The 22,749-nt window shown below is 36.1% G+C and overlaps 1 protein-coding gene across 1 annotated transcript in view; it reads right to left on the bottom strand.

Moving 5' to 3' along the window:
- Positions 1–21,921, bottom strand: part of HHLA1 (HHLA1 neighbor of OC90) — a 63,248-nt gene extending 41,327 nt beyond the window's left edge. Inside the window, exons 1-6 of the mRNA XM_074202132.1 lie at positions 21,900–21,921; positions 19,353–19,412; positions 17,155–17,235; positions 12,560–12,643; positions 12,361–12,444; positions 5,598–5,681 (exon numbers count right to left, since the gene is read on the bottom strand). Of these exons, the coding sequence (XP_074058233.1) occupies positions 5,598–5,681; positions 12,361–12,444; positions 12,560–12,643; positions 17,155–17,235; positions 19,353–19,412; positions 21,900–21,921 (415 nt within the window). The remainder of the gene's footprint in view (positions 1–5,597; positions 5,682–12,360; positions 12,445–12,559; positions 12,644–17,154; positions 17,236–19,352; positions 19,413–21,899) is intronic.
- Between the last annotated feature and the right edge of the window lie 828 nt (positions 21,922–22,749).

The raw sequence follows: 22,749 nt of genomic DNA on the forward strand, positions 1-22,749 counted from the left end.
TATATATTTCCCTCCATCCTATTCTTCCACACCTCCATTTATTCAATTCTCTCTCTCTCTCCTTTCACCCTGTCCCTCCTCAAAAATGTGTTGTATCTGACTACCCTCTTCCATGATCTTTCCTCTCTTCTCTCACTTATACCAATCCCCCTTCCCTTCCCCTGTACCCTTTCTCCCATTCCTTTCTTCTCCTTTTGTCCTCTAGGGTAAGATAGATTTCTATATCATATGTGTTTATATATTATTTCCTCTCTGAGTCACTTCTGATGAGAATGAAACCTCACTCTCATTCCCTGACACCTTTTCCCCTTCCACTCCATTGCAAAAACTTTTTTGCCTCTTTCATATGAAATAATTTAGCCCATTCTACCTCTCCTTTCCCTTTCTCCCACTACATTCTTTTCTCATCCATTAATTCTTTATAATATATTAAACCTTCACATTCAGCTCCCTCCTTTGCCTTGTCTATATATGCTTTCTAATTGCTCTAATAAATGAATTATCAGAATCATCTTCTCATGCAAAAATACACACAGTTCAACATTATTAAATCCCTCATAATTTGCCCTTCCCATCCACACTCTCTATGCTTCACATAAGTCCTGTACTTGAATATCAAACTTTCTGTTCAGCTTTAGTCATTTCAACAAGAAAGTCTGAAAGTTCCATATTTCATTGAATGTTTATCTTTTCCTCTGAAAGAGGATGTTCTGTTTTGCTGGATAGTTGATTCTTGGTTGCATTTGAAGCTCTTTTTGCCTTCTGGAACATCATATTCCAAACCCTACAGACCCTTAGTATAGATGCTGTTAAAGTCTGTGTAATCCTGACTGTAGCTTCATGATATTTTAATTATTTCTTACTGGCTGCTTACAATATTTTCTCCTTTACTTGGGAATTCTGGCTATGATATTCCTGGGAGTTTTTACTTTGGAATGTCTTTTAGGAGGTGATCAGTATATTCCCTCAATTTCTATTTTACCCTCTGCTTCTAGGATATCGGGGCAATTTTCCTGGAGAATTTCTTTGAAAATAAAGTCTAGGCTCTTTTTTTTAAGGATCTGTTTTTGAGATCAGTTGTTTTTCCAATAAGATATTTCACATTTCCTCTGTCTCTGTGTCCTGAACACAGTGGAGCAACCCCCATCCAGAAATTCAACATGTTGATTTTGAAGATCAATGTAAGAGAGATCTTTGACTCTCAAGGAAATCCCACTGTTGAAGTTGCAAAAGGTCTCTTCCAAGGTGCTGTGCCTAGTAGGGCTTCTACTGGCATTCATGAAGCCCTGGAGCTCCGAGACAATAATAAGACTTTCTATCTGGGGAAAAGTGTCTCAAAAGCAGTTGAGCACTGGGCGGCTAGGTGGTAGGGGGCAGCTAGGTTGCCCAGTGGATAGAACCCTGGTCCTGGAGTCAGGAGCACCTGAGTTCAAATTCGGCCTCAGACACTTAGCTGTGTGGCCTTGGGCAAGCCAATTAACTCCATTTGCCTTGCAAAAAAAAACTAAAAAAAAAGAGTTGAGCACATCAAAAAAAATTTTTGCACCAACCCTGGTTATCAAGAAAATGAATGCTGTGGAGCAGGAGAAGATTGACAAATTGATGATAGAGATGGATGACTCTGAGAATAAATCTAAATTTGGTGCAAATGCCATATTGGAGTGTCTCTGGTTGTTTGTAAGGCTGGAGCTGCTGAGAAAGTTGTCCCCTTGTCCCACCATATTGCTGACCTTGCAGGCAATGTGGAAGTCATCCTGCCAATTCCAGCCTTCAATGTGATCTGTGGTGGCTCCCATTCCTAATAACAAACTGGCAATGTAGGAGATCATGATCCTCCCTGTTGGAGCAACAAACTTCAGGGAGACCATGCACATTGGAAATGAGGTCTACCACAACCTGAAGAATGCGATTAAGCAGAAATCTGGTCAGGGTGCCACCACCAATATAGGAGATGAATTTCCTGGAGAATAAAGAAGCTCTGGAACTGCTGAAGGAAGCTATTGGTAAGACTAGCTATACTGACAAGGTTATAATTGGCATGAATGTTGCTGCTTCTGTATTCTTCTGGTCTGGGAACTATGATTTGGACTTCAAATCTCCTGATGATTCCGACAGATACATCTCATGTACTGAGCTTGGGGACCTCGATAAAACCTTCATTAAGGACTATCCAGTGGTATCCACTGAAGATTCCTTTGACCAGGATGATCGGGAAACTTGGAAGAATTTTACTGAAACTGCAGGCATCCAGTTGGTAGGTAATGATCTCACAGTGACAAATCCCAAGAGCATTAAAAAGACTGTGAGTGAGAAAGCCTGCAACTACCTCTTGCTCAAAGTGAACCAGATTGGATCTGTGACCGAATCTCTCCAGGCATCCAAACTGGCCCAGTTCAATAGATGGGGAGTAATGGTTTCCTTCATTCCTTCACTGCAGACCTGGTGGTCTGGGTCTCTGCAATGGGCAGATCAAGACTGGTGCTCCCTGCCAATCTGAACATTTGGCCAAGTATAACCAACTTCTCAGAATTGAGGAAGAGCTGGACAGCAAGGCTAAACTGGCTGAAAGGAACTTCAGAAACCCTCAGACCAAGTAAGTTTCATGGCTAGGAGGCTTCAGAGCTAGTAGGTGCCAGTCACTTCTGTAAAAATCCTTGTCCAAAGAATGGGCAGCACCAAGTGGTAGAAAAGTTTGGTTTTTGGGGATGGGGGCCTCTGCTACTTAACACCCCTCTCTCTTCCTCTTTTTTGTGTTGTTCTTACTGCTTCACTAGAACTGTTTTATCAGAGATTGTACCTGATCATTTGGCCTTCTGTTGGAAGACCTTTTCCACCATGATTAGGCTAGAATGATCTGTTCTCACTCCCCCCCCCACCCCAGTATTGATTGCAGAACTATATACTTAAGATGCAGCCCCAAGAAGCCCACAGGCCAGATCCTTAGTGGTTTCTATATGCAAAATAAAAGTATTCAGTAATCTACTCGGGTGGGGAAGATATTTTGCATTTTCTTCTAGTTTTTTTATTCTTTTGGGTTTATTTTATTGTTTCTTGATTTCTCACAAAGTCATCAGCTTCCCTCAGCTCCATTCTGCATTTGAAGGAATTATTTTCTTCAGAAAGCCTTTTTATCTCCTTTTCAATCTGACCAATTCTTCTTTTTAATGCATTCTTCTCCCCATTAACCTTTTGGACTCTTTTTAGACTGATTTTTAAGATGCTATTTTCTTCAGTATTTTTTTGTTATCTCCTTCACCAAAATGTTGATTTGGTTTTCATGATTTTCTTGCATTACTCTCATTTCTCTTCCCAGCCTTCCCTACCTCCTTTACTTTATTTTCAATTTTTTTTGAGCTCCTCCATAACCTTAGATCAATTCATATTTTTCTTGGAGACTTTGGATATAGAAGCTTTGACTTTGTCATCTTGTGGGTGTGTATTTTGATCTTCTTTGGAACCAAAGTATATCCTTTTTCTTCTGTTATTTCCTCATTTCCCCATCCTATGACTTGATTTTAACTCTTTGTTAAAATGGAGCTCTGCTTCCAGGATGGAGGGTACATTGTCTCAAGCATTTGAGGGTTTTTGCAGCTGTTTTCAGGGACACCCCCTATGGGACCTTATGAGAGGCTCTGACCACTCTTCTGGTCTGTGTTCTGGTCTGTGGATGACCATGAGTACTCCCTCTGCCCTGGAGCTTTGAGGAGGCCCCTGCTACAATATGGCAGTAACTTCCCCTTTCTGAAATTGGAAACTGAATATAGACAAAGTAATAGAGTCCCTCCTCAGAGATAGCAGAGAAACCCTTTCAGTCTCCCCCAACCCCCTTACTATCTGTGGGTTGAGCATTCTAGCTTTCCACTTCCAGTATCCAGGGTCAAGGCTGCTCTGAGGCCTGCTCTAGACTGGCTCCATTCTCACTCTGGTGCAGCACAGAGTTTTCCCACTAATATTCCAAGTTGTTCTTGGCAATCCATGGGTTGAGATGTCTGGAAACTGCCCAGGTGTTCCTGGATGACTGGAGCTGGCTTGCTCCAGTGACAAAGCTGGTGTGGCCTGGGCTGCACTGCAGTCCTTTCCAACCTCAGTGTAATAGACCTTTCCCATGGATCTTCCAAGTTGTCTTGGGCTGGAAAATTATTTCACTCAGTCTTTCTGTGGGTTCAACCACTCTAGAATTTGGTTAAAGTCATTATTTAAAAGCATTTGAAGGCATTTGGGTAGTCTGGGGGAGAGCTTCTGGTATTTCCTTCCTTTACGCCATCATCTTGACTCCACCCTCTAGATCAGTCTTTTTAGTAATTAGTTAATTGTTTGCTGACTTAAATACAAAAGAGGAGCAAATCATAGGTACATTTTTCATATTCTTTCACATTTCCAAACATAATGGTTAGCTACGCAATATACTGTATAAGATGAGAAAACAAACTAAACCTCAAATATGCAACTCATAATATATCATTTTATCATTGATGTAGGACAGTCTCCAGATTATATTTCCCTATCAATAATTCAAAGAGGTGAGTAGGTCATTGTACACTCATATTACAGATGAGGAAACTGAGGTTCAGGGAGGTTATGTTATTTGCCCATGGTCACACAAATAATAAGTATTACAAAACATAATATGGAGTTCACATTTTCTTACTCAAGAATAGCTGTAAGATTGATTTTCTTGTGCAGTAATTAAAATTATTGAGTTTTTATAATTGCACCTTCCTTATAATCCTCAAATCTCTTTTAGCATTAACTAGAAGAGTCACCTCCTTCTCTCTTGCTACCTTTTTTGTTATGGTTTATGTAATATGGGATGGAGGAATGAAGGTCCAAGAAGCAAAATCACTAAGCATCAATGATTTGAATTTTCACATGTTAGCAGGATTAAACCTTAATTGACTGTTCATTCATAATGCAGCCTTATTATCTATACTTATATCTATATCTATGTATTTGTATGATATACATGTATATATATATATATATAAACATTCATATACACAACACATGTACATCTATGGACATCTGTATGGGCAACTAAGTGGTGAAGTGAATTGATTTCCATGAATGGAGTCAGGAAGACTCATCTTGAGTTCAAATCTGACCTTAGACACTTATTAACTGCAATACCCTGGACAATATTAACCCTGTTTTGTGAAATGAATTGGAAAAGAAAATGACAAAGCACTCTAATACCTTTGCCAAGAAGACCCCAAATTCATCAAATGGTGTGATGAAGAGTTGGACATGACTGAATTGACTGAACCACAGCAACAACAAATACATATATTACTTTTTAATCATATATATATGCATAAATATAGCATGATATGGGTCGTGATGATGTCATTGGATTATTGCATGTAGATTCAAAAGAGGTAGCATAATATAGTGGATTCAGGGCTACTTTTGGAGTCAGGAACATTTAGATTCAAATCCTACCTATGAGACTTTGGTGATACTTGAGAAGTCACTTAACATTTCTGAGTCTCAGTTTTCTCATCTGTAAAATGAACAGGTAGGCCTAAAAGTGCCAATGAGGAACCCTTCCAGCTCTAGATTATGATGCCATGATTCCTGTACTTTCAAGACTGACCAACCTGAGAGAATGGAGGTTGATTTGAAAATCTCTGTGAGGTAACTAGTGGAGTTCCCAATGATGTCAACCAGGAGAGCTGTAAAATCTAAAAAAATGGAATAGAACAGGTTTATCATCTTTGTTCATAAGCACATGAAAAAAAAATCAAATCATGTTCACCCTACCTCTTTTCTCACTTTCAACCAGTCTCTTTTCTCATTTTCCCCTTAATTTCTTCTTAGTTCTAGTTTTAATAGTTTCCTTATCCTCCCCCCTTACACACTCTTCTCTTAGGTTGAGGATGGAGGACAATGGCTTGCTTTATACTCTTCAATCTTTTATAGTTTCTAACATAATCTTGTATTTAATGACTAACATTTGTTAAGTACCTTATGATTTACCATATTTAATTCTAAAAATAATCAGGTGAAATGAATGGTATTAGGATTATTGGAGCTGTAACTAGGGTTAGATGGTCAGAACTTTTTCCTATAGAGTTGATGTGGGAAGAATATTCTTCTCTTATTGATCTGCTGCTAGCCAGGTATCAGAAATCTCTACATCCATGACAGGGCCTTGCTAACTCTCTTTAACTTTCAAGGACCACCACCATCCTCTCCTCCTCAGCCATCATCAGACAACTTTCCTGAGGTCCTATTTGCTAGAGGGTACCACATCCCATGGGGAGGGAGAGGGCTACTGTTCTCTTTCCCCTTTCCCTTATTTCTTACTCTCCTCTACCCACCTCACCTCCACCCCATACATTCTAGAGATTGTCAGCTACATCACAAAGCCATATTAGGTTCTCTCAAGGAAGGGACACTACATATTGTATAGGGCCACCTAGGTCAACTTTGATGAGTCAGGTCTTTGCTTGACATTTACCCATGGTTTATTGAAATAAAGGCTTTTGCATGCTGCCCAAGGTGAGATTCTGTGCTCTGGATGCTCTGTCCATTGCCTCACTCATCCTTCTTTCTCCCCCCACCCCCAGCAAATCCTTGAAGATGCCTGCTAGTATCACAGTATTTATATTCTCTCTTTTCTTCCCTTGCTTCATCCATTGTTTTGGTATTTGCTCCTTGGCACTAGAATTTCTAGTTATTATAATGAGTATTATTGTCACCATTGTCATTTTTTGACTTGGTGAATCTCCCTTTTTAAAAAATGTAGATGTTTTTATCTGAAATTATAAACATCACATACAAATATTTCTACGTATAAAGTAGAACAAAGAAAACTCTGAAAACTGTTAAGTATGTAATTCATTCACAGAGAAATTGTAAAGTATTTAATTCATTCATCACATTATGTTCAAAATTCTTGATTGTGCTTACTTCTGAACTTCCTTCTTTTATCTTCTGTGCATTTTTTTAAAAAAAAGATCCATTTCTTTTCTTCTCTTTTTTTTTGGTATTATCATCACTACCTCTTTTCCCAACCTACTCTTTCAATTAAAAACAGAGAGGAAAAATCCCTTGGAACAAATAAGAATAATGAAGAAAAACAGACCACACAGTGACCATGTCCAAAAAATGTATCTGCTTTCCATACTTTGTGACCACCAGCTCTTTATCAGCTCATCATTGTTTCTTTGGGAATACCACTGCTTTGATCTTTCAAGGCTGGGCATTTTGTTCTGTTTTATTGTCCTGTCATGGTACAGATTGTCTTCCTGATTCTGCTTATTTTAATCTGCATCAGTTTATATTTTCCAAGATCCTTTGAAATCATCTCTTTTAATATTTCTTTAGGCACAATAGCATTCCATTACATTTATATAACACAATTTATTCAGTCATTCCCCAATTGGTGAAAAATGCTCTTTCTTCCCCTGCTCTTTTTTAAAAAAATATTTTTCTTTTAATTCCTTCTTCAGGTATAGGAAATTTGTTTTGCTTGTAATTATTCTTTCCCTGGCATTATCCGTCCTCTTAACTAGCCTTTCCTGTGTCCTGCCTGCTTCTTTGTTCAGTTTAATGTATTTCCATACCCAACTTTGTATATATGTGTTTAATTCTCAATTCTCTTTGTTTATTTCAGATAGAATGAGGTTCATATAATGGCCTTCATCCCCCTCTTGTCCCACCCCACTTTTATCCAAATATTAACTTGAACTTTTCATTCACAGCAATTATAAGAAATAGCATGTCTTTTCCTTTTTTTCTTTACTTTCTTAAAACTTTAAGAATAGAACAGTCCCAGGTCCTCTGTTTTTCCTATTTTCCTATTTAACTTTCTTAATATCCCTAGACGATATTAGGGTTCTGAAATGATACTTGTTTCTTTTCCCTCTATTAGAATGTTAACCCTACAGCATCATTCAGTCTTTTCCAATTGCTCAAAAAAATAACTTTCTAGATTTTCTTGACTTTTATATTTGAATTACAAAATCCCTTTCAGCTCTATTCTTTTTATAAGGAAGGCTTGAAAATAACCTATTCCATTAAAATTTCTTTTCCCCTCTTTTAGGATTAATATCAGTTTTTCAGGGTAAGTTATTCTTGGTTATAAATCTGTATGCCTTTTGGAATATTGTATTCCATGCTCTTTGTGCCTTAATAGGAGAAACTGCCAGGTCTGTGTAATTATGACTGTGATTTTGTTTTACTTGAACAATTTTTTTTGGATGCTTGCATTATTTGAGTTCTATCTATAACAATCCTTGGACTTTTCCTTTTGGTGTTTCTTTCAGGATATGATTTTTGGATTTTTTTTTTCTAGTTTCTCTCTCATTTAAATAGAATCTTCATTTATAATTTCTTGAAATTTAGTGTACAGGTTTTTTAAATCATAGTTTTCAAATTGTCTAGATTTTAAAATTATTTTTCTTGTATTATTTTCAAGCTTTATAGTTTCTTTAATATTTTGATTTTGTTATAATATTTCTTCTTGTCTTATGGAGTTGTTGGTTTCTATCTCTAATTTTCTGAGAGTCTTGTTATTTGGTTAAAGTTTACCACTTACTATTCTAAACAAATTATTTTCCTTTCAATTTTTTCCTCCTGACTTTAATTTTATGCTTTAAATATCTGTTTTATTTCTTCTAGTTATTCAGTAGCTCTTGTGAAAATTTAATCCCCCCCTCAATTTCTGCTTGCAATTATGGTGATACTCTCCAAGTTGGATTTTTTGATACCTCTGGATTTATTTAAATTATCATCATCCATATCTCTTCTTTTTATTCATATCTCCAATCTTATTTTTTGCACTGGAATCTTTGTATAGTTTAGGCTCTGCTTCCTGCTGTGCTTTTGGGTAGGTAGCTTGATATTGTTTGAACCTGACCTGGGCCACCAGGGATCCTGACTTCTACTTTTCAAGGTATGTCCACACTAAGAGCAGTGATAGGATTAAGAATCTTGTGAATCTTTGAAATTCAGCATACTAACTCTTCAAAGCTGTATATAATGTTTCAGAACAGAATACTGAGATCAAACCTCAGGACTTGGGTTATGGCATTGGTTGCTACCTATTTCAGTAGTTTCCACATTCTATAATGTCAGTTTGGGGTTACTCTGGGATTTTCTTTGCTCTTGCTCTCTCAATGTAGCCTTAAGTACATGGCTCTGGTCCATCTCTCATCAGGCTAGGTAGTTATCATCTGTAACCAATCAATTAGTTGACAAATATTTATTTAGTGACAACTATGAGCCAAGCATTGTGCTAGTTCCTGGAGATGTTAAAAGACAGCCCCTTTTCTCTAAGGTGTTGATAGTTCAACGTATAAAGCAACATTCAAATGAATACTCACAAAAAAGTCATATACAGGATAAATTAGAAATAATCAATAGAAGGAAGACATTTGACTTAAGAGAGAATGGAAAAAAGAAAAATTCTAGTGCTAAATTTTCTGACAAGTCCCCTTTCCTATTGTTTGAGGACTTTTTGTTGACTTATATTTCTAGAATCGAATAAGTAATTTACTTAAGTTTCTCATCGGGTTTATTGATTTTTTTTTCCAATATGGAGCTATTTTTAAGATTTTACTAGAATGGATGTGAGGCAGTTGAATTGCCTTTTAATCATCTTGGCCACAATTCTTCTCTCAGGAGATTCAACACCTGGTAGACTAGTCTCTTGTGTTCATCAACATATCACTGTCTCCTTGACCACCTTGTCCTCCCAGGTCATTAACCTCTGAAGGTCTCAAAGAGATTTTAATTTGAATTATGCCTCAGAATTTTGTTGTCTTTGTGAATTTCTTTCAGCTTTTGATTCCTCATATCTAAAGCAGTGATAAAAATAACATTGACTTCTCAAGGATCAATAGATACAGTGTATGTAAATAATTTCCCAATTTTTTTCATGTTACAAAAATGCTAACTATTAATATTTCATTCAGTCATGGAATGGTCATGCCTTTGAATGATCATTATCTATATGGTTTAATCTGATTTAGTGTTTTGAATTTCTGACCAAGGTCTCCTATCACTTCATCATTCTTTGATTTACTCCTCCAGAGATTCACTAGGACCCTCGATAACAAGAAGTATTTAAGTATTTATTATGTCATTGTTCTTAGGGCACGTAATACAAAGAAGAGCAAAAAGAAAGACATTCCCATTGTTTTAGGATCTTACATTCTAATAGTCTAAGACAACACAATAAATAGAAGCTAGGAAAAGAGGGTAGCTAGGTGTAATAATGGATAGAGTACTAAGCCCACAATCAGGAAGACCTGAGTTCAAATTCAGTCTCATATACTTATTATCAGATACTATATTGCCTAGTGACTAGGCAAGTCACTTTATCCTGTTTGCACCAGTTGCCACAACTATAAAATGAATTGGAGAAAGTTATGGCAAGCCACTCCAGCATCTTTGCCAAGAAAATCCAAATGGGGTCTTAAAGAATTAGACACAACTGAAAATGACTCAGCAATAACAGCAACAATGGTGGAGTGGAGAGGGTACAATTATCTGATTGAGAATGTGGTGGAGAGGGGGCAGCTAGGTGGTGTAGTGGATAGAGCACTGGCCCTGGAGTCAGGAGTGCCTGAGTTCAAATCCGACCTCAGACATTTAATAATTACCTAGCTGTGTGGCCTTGGGCAAGCCACTTAATCACATTGCCTTGCAGAAAAAAGCAAAACAAAAAAAAAACTTTAAAAAAGAGAGAATGTGGTAGAGAAAGAAGCCCCAAAATTCAGAAGCAAAGCCAGAGAAAAGTGAAAAGTGTATGATTTGGGAGGAGGGGCTGCATTCTTAAAAATGGAAGAAAAATTCATAAGAAGGTACTGCAAGGTTAGAGGCATCTTCCTGAATGAAAGGCTGCTGGACTGTAGGGGTAAGGACTGTAGGTGTAAATGATCAATCAAAGAAAAATTTCTCAAGCGTGGAATGTTATAAGATTACTGGAAAATTGTGGTGAAGGCAGATTCTAGGTGAGGGCGGCTTCACCCTTTCTAGAATGCTATTCATTTACAAATCTATATCCTAGCCAGAGAAATCCATTTTTCCCTATTTTCACTTATTAAAAGCTTTTTCTTCCTTTCATCACAGTAAGGTACTAAATTCTTCAAGCAACATTCTATGTTCTTTAGGTAAAAGTATATTGTCCCTCTCCAAGCTTTTTTTTAGGGAATTTTGTGGGGGTCTTGCCATTGCCTTTCCTCCTCTACACATTCCAATTCCACTTCTGATACTTTGCATCTTTATGACTTTGGGCAACATGCTTTAATTTTCTGGGTCACAGTTTCTGCAGCTAGGTGGTACAGTGGGATAGAGCACTGGGCTTAGAAACAGAGAAACTCATCTTCATGAACTTAAATCCAGTCCCAGATATGTACTAGCTGTGTGACCTTGAATAAGTCACTTAACCATGCTTGCCTCAGTTCTTCATCTGGAGAATGAAATGGCAAAATTCCAGTGCCTCTACCAAGAAAACCCAAAATGGTCTTATGGAGAGTTGGACACACTGAAAAAATGAAATAACAACAACAAAATGAAGAGAAAAAAATTGTATAACCTCTAAACTACCTTCTAATCTTATTATGATATTATAATCCTACTTTATAGAATACTTATCTAATTTCTTGTTTTATCTTACCAGAAAACTGAAAACCACTCTTGGCCAAGGACTGTGTCATGTTTTATTTATGTATCATCAGCATCTTGCATAATGACTTGAATTTTATTTTGTTGTTATTTTTGTTCTGAATGTGTGGAAATCCTGATCAACAAACTCTTCATTAGTGCAGATTATCAATTTTTGTCTATATATTACAGTTTTAAAAAATTACCTATGGTACTCAAGCCAGTCCATTAGAGGTAGAATTTGTCAAAGCTAGAGTTTGAACCCATTTCTTCTTGATAACAACAACATCCTCCTTTTTATTGTTTCAAGCTGCCTCTTGGCTTGCCCAAATGTTTGTTGAATTGGATTTTTGATTGATTTTCCATATTAAAGGAAATTTAACTGAACCAGAATTATGACCTACAAATCCCAAAGACTACAAGAGTTTTCTAACTTGTTTAGATTGCTAGATGAGAAGTCATTGTAAGGAAATTGCTTTTCCATTGCCTTTTGTAGATAAAAGTTATGAGGAAATTTATTAGAGTTCTGCTTGCCTAGGAAATGGAATATGTAGGAAGGATTCCACAATAGACCTCTAATGGTCAAAGGGGAAAAGAAAAAGTCATTAATAGGGTAATTAATCACTTATTAAGAAATGAAATTAATAGAATTCTACCCTTGATAATGAAGACAGAGGTGACTAGTTCAAGAAAGCATAGTATTTTAAAGTTATGCTGGTTTGAATCCTTGCTGAAAACTATACCCACCTGAGAGGTCATTGGTCTGATTGTTTAAACAGTAACAGTACCGTGTGGGAAACTTGGTGGGATCCATGATTTTCAGGTTAGAAACTGCAAAGAGAAAAAGTTAATGTATTGTAAATGTGATAGAGCCATCTCTCCTTACCCCACCCTTGCCTTTGCTACCCAGATGGCAAAGTAAACTTTCCAATTTGATGGTACCTACTGTTATAAATCACCACCGAGAACTTGTGGAAGGCAAAGGAGCTGTGAGAAGTTATGCTCAACAAGGAGAAGAACTTTTTGCCGTCTGCTGCGGAAAAACAATACAGTAAGTCACTAGATAGTATTTAATACTCAAAGAGATATTAGGTCATTAAATGTTCAAGCTAAGGAACTCAGAAATCCTCTTAACGGCCTCCTTTCATTTTAAAGATGAGGAAATTGATGCTTAGAGTTTAAGCAATTTGCCCTAAGTCAAATGGCTCATTTATTAGTGATGGAACTGGGACAAAAGCCCACCAGACACCATTTTGCTATAAAATGCTGCTTCTCTGGATCATGGGTCATGGATTTCTTCCTTCCTCATCCTTTATCTTTCATATTTCTAAGACCCAAGTCTAGGACTATTCAGTGTTCTAGTGTACCAACTACATGGTTTTTAAAAATCCCACAGAAGGACTCAGGAAATCAAATACCTCAATATCTTTGAGTAGCAATATGGGCAAAATTGACCCTCAAATTTTCCCTAGAGTGCTGTATGGACTTCTTGAGGGAAACTAGGTAGCTCAATGGATAGAATGCTGGAGGCAGGAGGACCTGAGTTCAAAGAAGACTCAGACTCTTACTGACTTTGGGCAAGGTACTAAATCCCATTTTCCTCAGTTTCCTCATCTACAAAATGAGCTGGAAAAGATGGCAAGCCACTCCATCATCTTTTCCCAAAAAACCCCAAATAGGATCATGAAGATAGGACATGACTGAAACAATTGAATAACAACACTGAGTTCTAGGAGGGAAATATCTAAGGAACAAAATATCATGGGAAGGTAAGAGAACAATGATTTATTATATCTATCATGTAATAGTCATTGTGCTAAACACTTAACAAATTTTATCTTATTTGTCCTCATAAGAAGACAAAGTAAAATACGCCAATTAAGAATTCAAATAACAAGAATGAAATAAGCATCTAATGAGTTCAAAATGGATATATGGATAGACATTAAGTGCAGCCTGGATGATAAACTCTGAGGTCATGGACTGAAGTTTTAAATTTTGTATGGAGATCCAATGAACATTGTTAGAAGTGTCCAAATGACTAGAATGTTCAGAACTAGATGGTATTCATTGAAGGAACAATAAAAAATACCACAAATTTGCCATTACTCAGTATTTTGGTATTTGGAATTCTTTATTGACTGGCACTTTTAAACTAGCATTTCCCTTGGTCTTTTATAGTATAATAGAAAATAATGGCATAATGCTGTTCCTGTATCATTATAGAATCTCATGGTACCTTCCAAATCATTAAAGAGGGTTCCATGTGACTGAGGAAGGATACAATAGTAGTAGAGGCTTGACTTCAAAGTCTGAAATAAGTGTGATTTAAGTCCTTCTTCTGATACACAGTGGCCTCCCAGCTGACACTAGGCAAGTCATTTAGTCCTCTAGGCAATTCTGTGAGATTATACATAATAGGGATACTGTTTTTGGATAGCCATACTGTTTTTGGAAGAGGAAGTTTTCTTATAGTTTTCTATATTCCTTCCTTATAACAATGAAATAATGAATCAAGTCCCTATCCAAAAGTAATGTTTAATGGAGTTCAAATATTATTCTCAATTAATCAATAATGTATTAAATTCAATAAATATTTTTTAGCTTTTTACTATTACCAAGTAAGTGTGCAGTGAAGCCAGCTTAAACCACCCAGGAACGAATGTTAAATATTCATTGTAAACATTTATATTTCAGAAATTGGTAAAATATTACCAATTGGGGCTTGATTTATTATTTTATGAAATATATAGACCGGGGGGTCAAATTCAGAAAGATAATGGAGCCACTAACCCTTACATAAGGACTAAGAAAAACCACATATTAACATTATTTGTGTTTTATTGTATTTTTATTTATTTTGTTAATTAAATCCCAATTATATTTTAACCTGGTTCCTGCCCACCAAGGACTGTTACTTTCTTTGTTTAATAGCTAAAGTCTAGGCTTTAAAAAGTGTTGGAAAAACTATTAATAATGTAATTAAACTCAAAAGTGTGTCATGTATATTTTTTTCTGGAGTATCTATTGTTAGACATTTACCAGAGAAGTGTTTCTTGGCCATAAGAAGTAAACTGTTTGTAAAAGGGTGTAAAATAAACATACAGATAACCATATTACAGTGCAACATGTGATAAGGACCATAGGAAAATTATAGATACAATATAATAATAATAATAATAATATAATAATAACAATAATAATGCTAACATTTATATAGCACCTACCAAGTACTATACTAAGAACTTTACAATTATTATCCTGCTCGTTCCTCACAACAACCTGGGAGGTAGGTGCTATACTCAATTGAGGAAACCAAGGCAGATAGAGGTTAAGTGACTTGTCCAGCTAGTATCTGAGACCAGATTTGAACTCGTCTTCTTGACTACAGGTCTCAGGACTCTATTAGAATTTCAGAGACAGAAGGAAGTTTAAAGTCATCTACATCTAATCCAATCTTCACTTGAATGAGAAACTCCTCCACAACATGACTGAAAAGTGTGGTCATCCCAAAGATCCTTTTGAAGATTTCCTGCGTCCTAAAGCAGTCTGTTTCTCTATCGAAAAGCTCAAATTGTTTGGAAATTTTCCTAACTCTTTGCAACATCCATCAAGTTTTAGTTCTGCCCTATGAAACCAAGAATGCCTTTAACCCCTCAATCACATTGGAGTTCAGTAAGACTCCATTTCTTTTTAGAGCTCCATGACCTAGAGCTGGAAAGGGATTTTAAAGATAATTTAGTGCAACTAGTTTTTTTTTTAATACATAGTAGGATCCCAATTTACATTTTGGGCTATGTTTTGCTACTGTTATTACTAAAAAATGAATAGTGTAATAGAATCATAACTCTCGACCTTGCAGAGACCATAGAGGTCTTTGACTTCAATGCCCTCATTTTAGCAATAAGGAAATTGTGACCCCAAAAGATTAAATGACTTCCCCAGGGTCACACAGCTCTTTAAGTCTCTCTGAGGCAAGATTTAAATGCAAATTTTCCTAATTCATCTATGGTAAATAAATCTTTCTGTCTTTATTAGCCAATACAATTCTTGGCTAATTGTATGTTGGCCACATCTTTGGAAGGAAAGTTTCTCCGAGAAGGAATTCAGATGATGAGGGATGACAAATGACCTCTCTTTCCCAAGAGATGAAGCTTTTGCAAAACAGCAATAGAACTGATATTAGGAAGGAACACAAATGTTCATAGGGAAAACAATAAAGACAATGGCAAAATAAAAAAAATATGAAAGAACAAATGAATATTAGGGAAAAAACCAGGAGGTAGCTGTGCTAATGGATAGATGGATTGTACATGGGATGTCTGAATATCTATTTGAACTGTAAATTGATTTAGAAGTTGCTTCTTCTTGAGCTGTAGGTTCACAGAACATCATAGTGGGAAGAAACCATAAACGTCATCTAGTCCAATGACTTGGTTTTTAAAGGTGAAGGAACTGAGACCATAGAAGTGATGTTCTGTGTAGCACAATTGACATTCAAATTCAACTCTTCTGGTTTATAATCTATTACTTTTTCATTATTCAATGTACCTTTAGGACTTTTGTAACATTTCCAGGAGCTTGCTAATAATACATTAATAGGTTATTTTAATGTTTGTGATTCATATTTTTTTTAAACATTTAATTTTATTTTCTTGTTCACAGTCTCTCTTTCCCCTGACCCCATTATGTAATGAAATGTTAATTCTAGATTTTTGAAGGTAGAAGGTTGTAATAATTTAATTATCTATTTGGAAGATCTAATATAGATCAGATACTTTTCTATAACATTAAAGGTGGGGCAGTGGATGGTACCTGACCTGGAATCTAGATGACTATTTTTCCTTGGCTTCAAATCTGGTTTCAGACACTGTATGATGGGCCAAGTCATTTAACCTTGTTTGCTTCAATTTCCTAATTTCAGCTGCAGAAGTAAATGGAAAACTACTCCAGTGTCTTTTCCAAAGAAACCCCACATGAAGTCATGAAGTGTCAGACTGAAATGACTGAACAATATTGACAACTTACTAGAGAGGTGACTGGTCCAATGAAAGGCTAAATAACTTTCCTAGGGTCACATAGTCAATATGGGACTTGATCCCTTGTCTTACTATTCTATTCTACTGTCTTCTAGTCCATCCTACCCTCTCTTAATTATCAGGAGAATCTGCAATGTAAAAAACATCTACCATTTACATTACTCTTACAATGCATTTTAGACAATTTTTAAAATTTGTAGTAGAATTCCTTTTTCTTTTGAAACTGACAATAACTCTGTAGATTAGGATGGGTTTTTTTGTTTTGTTTTGTTTTGTTTTTGCAAGTCAATGGGGTTAAGTGATTTGCCCAAGGTCACATAGCTTGGTAATTATTAAGTGCCTGAGGATGGGTTTGAACTCAAGTCCTCCTGACTCTATCTACTATGTTATCTAGCTGCTCCCAGTTAGGATGGATTTTAAAACTGTTATTTTACAGACAAGGAAATGGAATTAAAGAAAGGTCTGATGTCTTTTCTTAGGACCAGACTCCCTTTCTTCTTACCTTTCAAGGCTTTGGTCAGCATCCCATTTACTAGTTCTGTAAGATTAACTGTAGACAGATCAATCATCCTTGCAGGCAGCTCTGAAAAAGAATTCAGCAGTTACATGGGGGGCATTTTCATCAATCAATGAAAAATCCTCTGCTTATTTTTTTTAAGTTTCTCTTCCGATCTTCTCAGTCTTCTCATTCATTTATTCCCTCTATGTTCTCTAACACTTTCCTCCTTTGATTCCTTATAAAGAAAACTTCATCTCCCAAGTGGGCATTTTCATTAGCTGTCTCCGAGTCTTGGAAATCTTAGTCAGAATTCTGATTCCTAGTTATACTGATTTCCTTCAAGTCCCAGATAAAATTCTACAGAATCTATCCTAGTTCTCCTTAATCTTCATACTTTCCCACTATTGATTATCTCCATTTTACTCTGTTTATTGTCTGTTCTTTGTTGTTTTCATGTTGTCTTCCCATTAGATTTTTGAGGTCCTCTACAGCAGGAAGCATCTTTTTTGTCTTTCTTTGCATCTCGAGCACTTACACAACTCCTGGTACATAATAGGTATCAAATATATGTTTGTTGACTTGATAAATGAAATATTTCATTGACTCAAAATATAGGCTAGTGTGGAATCTTCAGAGGATTATAGAATGTCAGTGTTGGAAAGGACCTAAGATGCTTTCTCCCCCTTAGTTCTAATTCTTCTTTTACAACATGACTAATATGGGATTGTGTTAAATACTATGTTAAATACTATTGTTTGTTGCCATGGGAAGGGGAAATGAAGGGAGGGTGGTAGAAAAATGTGGAACTCATAAACTTGTAAAAGAATGAATGTTGAAAACTATAATCCTATGCAATTGGAAAAAATAAATTAAAAAACTTTGCTAACCATTAAAAAAGAAAAAACATGAGAGGCCATGAAATTTGACCTATGTCTGAACAAGAATCTCCCATCCAACCACCTCATTACATACTCAAGAAATATTCATACAGCCTCTGTTTGAAGAACTTAAGGGGAAATCACTTGATTTTTCACTTCATTTTATGTCCTTTCAATGCAATAGCACTTATTAAGTATCTTTGGATATTGTGTTCTAAAATGAAGATACAAGGACAAAAAGAAAGTAGTCCTTGACCTCAAGGAGCTTCCATTTTGCAGTAAGATGTCATCGAACAGTATGTATATGGAAAAGAAAATGTAGGAAACTTAAAACAACTGAAGTAATGGTAAGGTACCATACAACTGAGCTTGTTTTGAGTACAATTACACTTCTTAAAGTTCTGACTTCACAGGCTAATCATATAGTTATTGAGCTGCTGAATAGGAAGGGAGAAAAGTAAAGAGAATTCAAATTGGAAGACACTCTCCTAAAGAGGATTAATCTTAATTCTGCTAGTCAGTAGAGTGTTATATTAGAGATAGACTAAATAAAATACATTAAGGCCCTAATTGTGAAGAGAAGGAATAATCAATAGCTTTAGGGAATGTAGATAGTGATAAGATATTATCTCTAGTTGTCTAATTGACAAAAATTGACTATATGTGCCATAGTACACACACACACACACACACACACACACACACACACACATACACGAAAAAGATAAATATGGTAAGTTACCTTAAGGAATTATCAGGCTCAACCTAGCTCATTTGTCGAGGATTAAACTGAGGACCTGAGGAAGTAATTGACTGTCAAAAGGTCATACATCTGCTTAGTGATAGGATCAGGCTATAACTTCTAGTCCATTGTATTTTTCCCAGTATATTGTACGGCCCCCACTACATGGTAAATACATTATTAGAAAGAAGAAAAAAAGAAAGGATACAAAGGATGATGAAAGTATAATGATGATGATGATAGTTAAGAGGATGATAAAATATATATAAAACTTTTTCAAAATACTTTCATTCTTATTCATATCATACCCATAAAGTACAGGGGAAAAGAAATGTCCTTTCTGTGTGTGTGTGTGTGTGTGTGTGTGTGTGTGTGTGTGTGTGTATGTATTCATATACATATATATAAATTAATGATATAAAATAATTCATATATATTAAACTGAATAATTAATATATATTAAACTGAATAATTAATAGATATTAAATTGAGATGTACAGAGGTGTAGAGTGGTATAGGGAGACTGATGTATTTCGAAAGGTAGCAAGAGCATGAGATGATATGAAGTGCTCACAACTTACCAGTTGTAGCTAGAAAAGCTACTCCGCTTTCTTTCTTAGACTCTCCCTTAATAGTAGACCCTGAAAAGTGAAGACAATTCATTAGAAAAATCGTATCCTAGAATCTCAGAATATGATACCTCAGAGAACATCCAGTTGTCACTTCATGTTACAGATGAGGCATATGAAGCTCAGTGAGGTGGATGGTCTGGTTCAGGAACAGACAACTAGTTAATGACTGTGTTAGGACTAAGGCCAGGTTTTCTGAGGTTCTGTACTCCTTCTACTCTACATTGTTAATTCTCAGAATTCCTTGTTCACAATCAATGCCATCTTCTTGGGATATACAGGAAATAAAATGATTACCATGGAGAATAAAAGGGGATGATATTTTATCTCATTTGAGCCTCTCAACAACCACTAAGATAGGTATTACTACCCTCCCACATAGATACTCCTAGGAATCTCATAATAGTCACTAAGATAGGTACTACTGCCCCTAATATAAGTACATTTAGGTGGCTAGCAGGTGGTGCAGTGGTTAGGGTGCTGGATTTGGAGTCAGGAATACTTGAGTTCATATTTCAGCTTCAAACATTTGTCAACTTGACCCAGGGCAAGACCTTTAGTCTTCATCAATCTGAATTTTTTCTTTAGCAAAATGGTGATAATAATAGTGCTTACCACCTAGGTGTAATGAAGACACAAACCTTATGGTACCATTGAAATACTAGTTATCATTATTATTATTATTTCTATTATCACACAACTGAGAAAATTAACACTTTAGAGAAGTTAATTGACTTCTCATGGTCACCTAGTACATAACTATATGTAATATTTACTACTTTATAAATAGTTCAAAGTTGCCAATGAGATAATTAGAGACATTGTTTTTATCAAGATATATATTTTCAACAGCTATTAATCCTTTTCACAATTAGAGATGTTATATTATTTAGATCCTCTTTGAAATATGTCTCTTTTCAAGTCTCAAGTGTTGGAAGAAAACCAAGTCTAGCATTCCTGAATCCAAGTCTAGCATTCTTTTCTTTTCTCTATCATGTGTTCTCTCTCTCTCTCTCTCTCTCTCTCTCTCTCTCTCTCTCTCTCTCTCTCTCTCTCTGTGTATGTGTTTATGTATAGATGTATATTTCTATATGTTTTTGAACAATTTTTCATAACTGCTATCTCAGATATTTTATGCCTCATAAGAGAGGCAGTTGGGTAGAATGGCCTTGGATTCAGGAAGACCTAGGTTAAATTCTCACCTCTGACATATGTAATCTGTGTGACTTTGAGCAAGTCACTTTAGTTTTTCAGTAGTCCAGATAACTGTTAAGATTAGCAGAGCATCTTTTTGATAGAAGAACTTTCTTCACTAGGAGTTCCATATCAAGACAAAAACATAGAACCAGGTCTAGAGAGACCTGCTGCTCACCCTGTTCCCTAACACACACTTCAAATAATCTCCTTTTCTATTCATTATAGTAGAGGGCACAGTTTTCCAGAAGAAGAGACATCTGCCCAGAAGGGATTGATTTGGCTAAGGTTATATAGTCAGTTAGTGAAAGAAATGGGATTATACCCATCAAACTAATGGAGAGGGCTAGAATTAGAAACTAATATCACTTGGAACTTGGAGTGGGCCATGATACGCTTGTTCATTAATCATGAAGACTATTAGAGAGATGGCATGGAATAGGGGAAAGAACACAGGATTTGTGGTCAAACCTGTGTTCAAATACCTTTACCTGACTTTTCTTGAGCAAGATCTTTACTATCTTTCGACCTTAGTTTGATTTGACTCCAAGGATCCATATTCTCTTTTCAGAATAAACTGATCAGCTGAAATCTCATCATTAAGAGGATTGACTCAGATTTTGATGCTCAAGACCTTCTAAATTCACTCTCCATTGCTTCTCCATTCTGATTGGAGGACTGGAAAGCAGAGCCCTAAATTCCTCCCAAAGTCTTTCTTTTAAGGGGGCTCAGAACCATCTTGGTAACTCCATTTTCCATCAGCATCTCTGCTTGGCTTCAACTCCAAGGAACTAGATATGTCCTGGTACCTCCTCCCTTCCTTTTGTGTATTGTCTTCTCCAATTAGATTTTAAACTCCTTGAGAGTAAAGATAATCTTTTTCTTATTTGTATTACCAACACTTAGGACAACAGAAATGTTCAATCATGTCCTTTGGGGGTTTCTTGGAAGAGATACTGCCATTTCTTTCTCCAGTCCATTTTATAGATAAGGAAACTAAGGCAAACAGGGTTAAATGATTTGCCCACTAGTAAGTGTCTAATTTGAATTTAGGAAACCAAGTGCACCTATCCACTTTGTCATCTAGTAGTCACTTAATTGTTTATAGAATTAACCTGAAATAATTTCTTCACTTGTGAAATGAATGGACTAGAATCAAAGATCTTCTTCCAGATCTTGATCTGTGCTTAAAAAACTCATTCTCAGTTCCTGGAGAAGATGATTATTCCCAAGAGCAATCCTTAAAGCCCAAATAATGTCAGCAAGGTCTGGTATTTATGTTAAATTTTCAATATTCTCACCTACATCCCAGAGACAAAGGAGCCATACTAGGCTCACGTATAACAGCCCAGGATGCCAAGATGTCTGAAACAACAGCATGGCCAAGTAAGTTCTTCTTTAACTAGAAAAAAAGAAAATGGGAATTTTGGTGAGTCAGGAATATATAGACATGGAATTTTTTTTTCCTGTTCAGTTGTAAGAGTGAGTCAGTGGGTGTACTTGAAGGTGGAGATAGGGAATTTACTAATGTTTAACAGGAACTCATCATCTTAAATAATAATCATAGTTATAGCCATCAGAACTGCTGTGTAAGCTTGTAGGCTTCTTGTACCAGATACTGCCCAGTACATTTTTAATCTAAAGTTGACCTGGGCACCCACAACAGTAACTATATAGGTACTGCTGGGAAAATTTTCTACTCCTCTACCAAAACCATCCCTCCTTTTCTTCCCCCCATTCCAGATTATCTCATAATGAGTACACCTCAGAGGGCAGACTATGCTCAGGGTAGTGGTTTGTAGCTGGTAACAGAATCAATCTCTAATTCTTTTCATTTCTGATGGAACAGAGTGAAATTTTCAATATGAGTAGGCATCAATAGCACTATCATCCTTCCAGTCATCAGATGCATCTCCTTATCTGTGGTCATTAGATAATATAAACATCTGCCAAATGGTTTTCCTAAAGACAGGGTCTGACTATATCTTGCCTCTATTCAATAAACTCCAAAGACTTCCGACTGATTTTTGGACCAAAGACAAACTCCTCAGTTTGGCATTGAAAAACTTCACCACCTGATTCCAGGTTTCATATACAGTGCTCCTGTTCTTGCATTCTAATAATCTAATAATCTCTTCACATATAAAATACAACT

Source organism: Macrotis lagotis, chromosome X, assembly GCF_037893015.1.
Source record: "Macrotis lagotis isolate mMagLag1 chromosome X, bilby.v1.9.chrom.fasta, whole genome shotgun sequence".
NCBI lineage: Eukaryota > Metazoa > Chordata > Mammalia > Peramelemorphia > Peramelidae > Macrotis > Macrotis lagotis.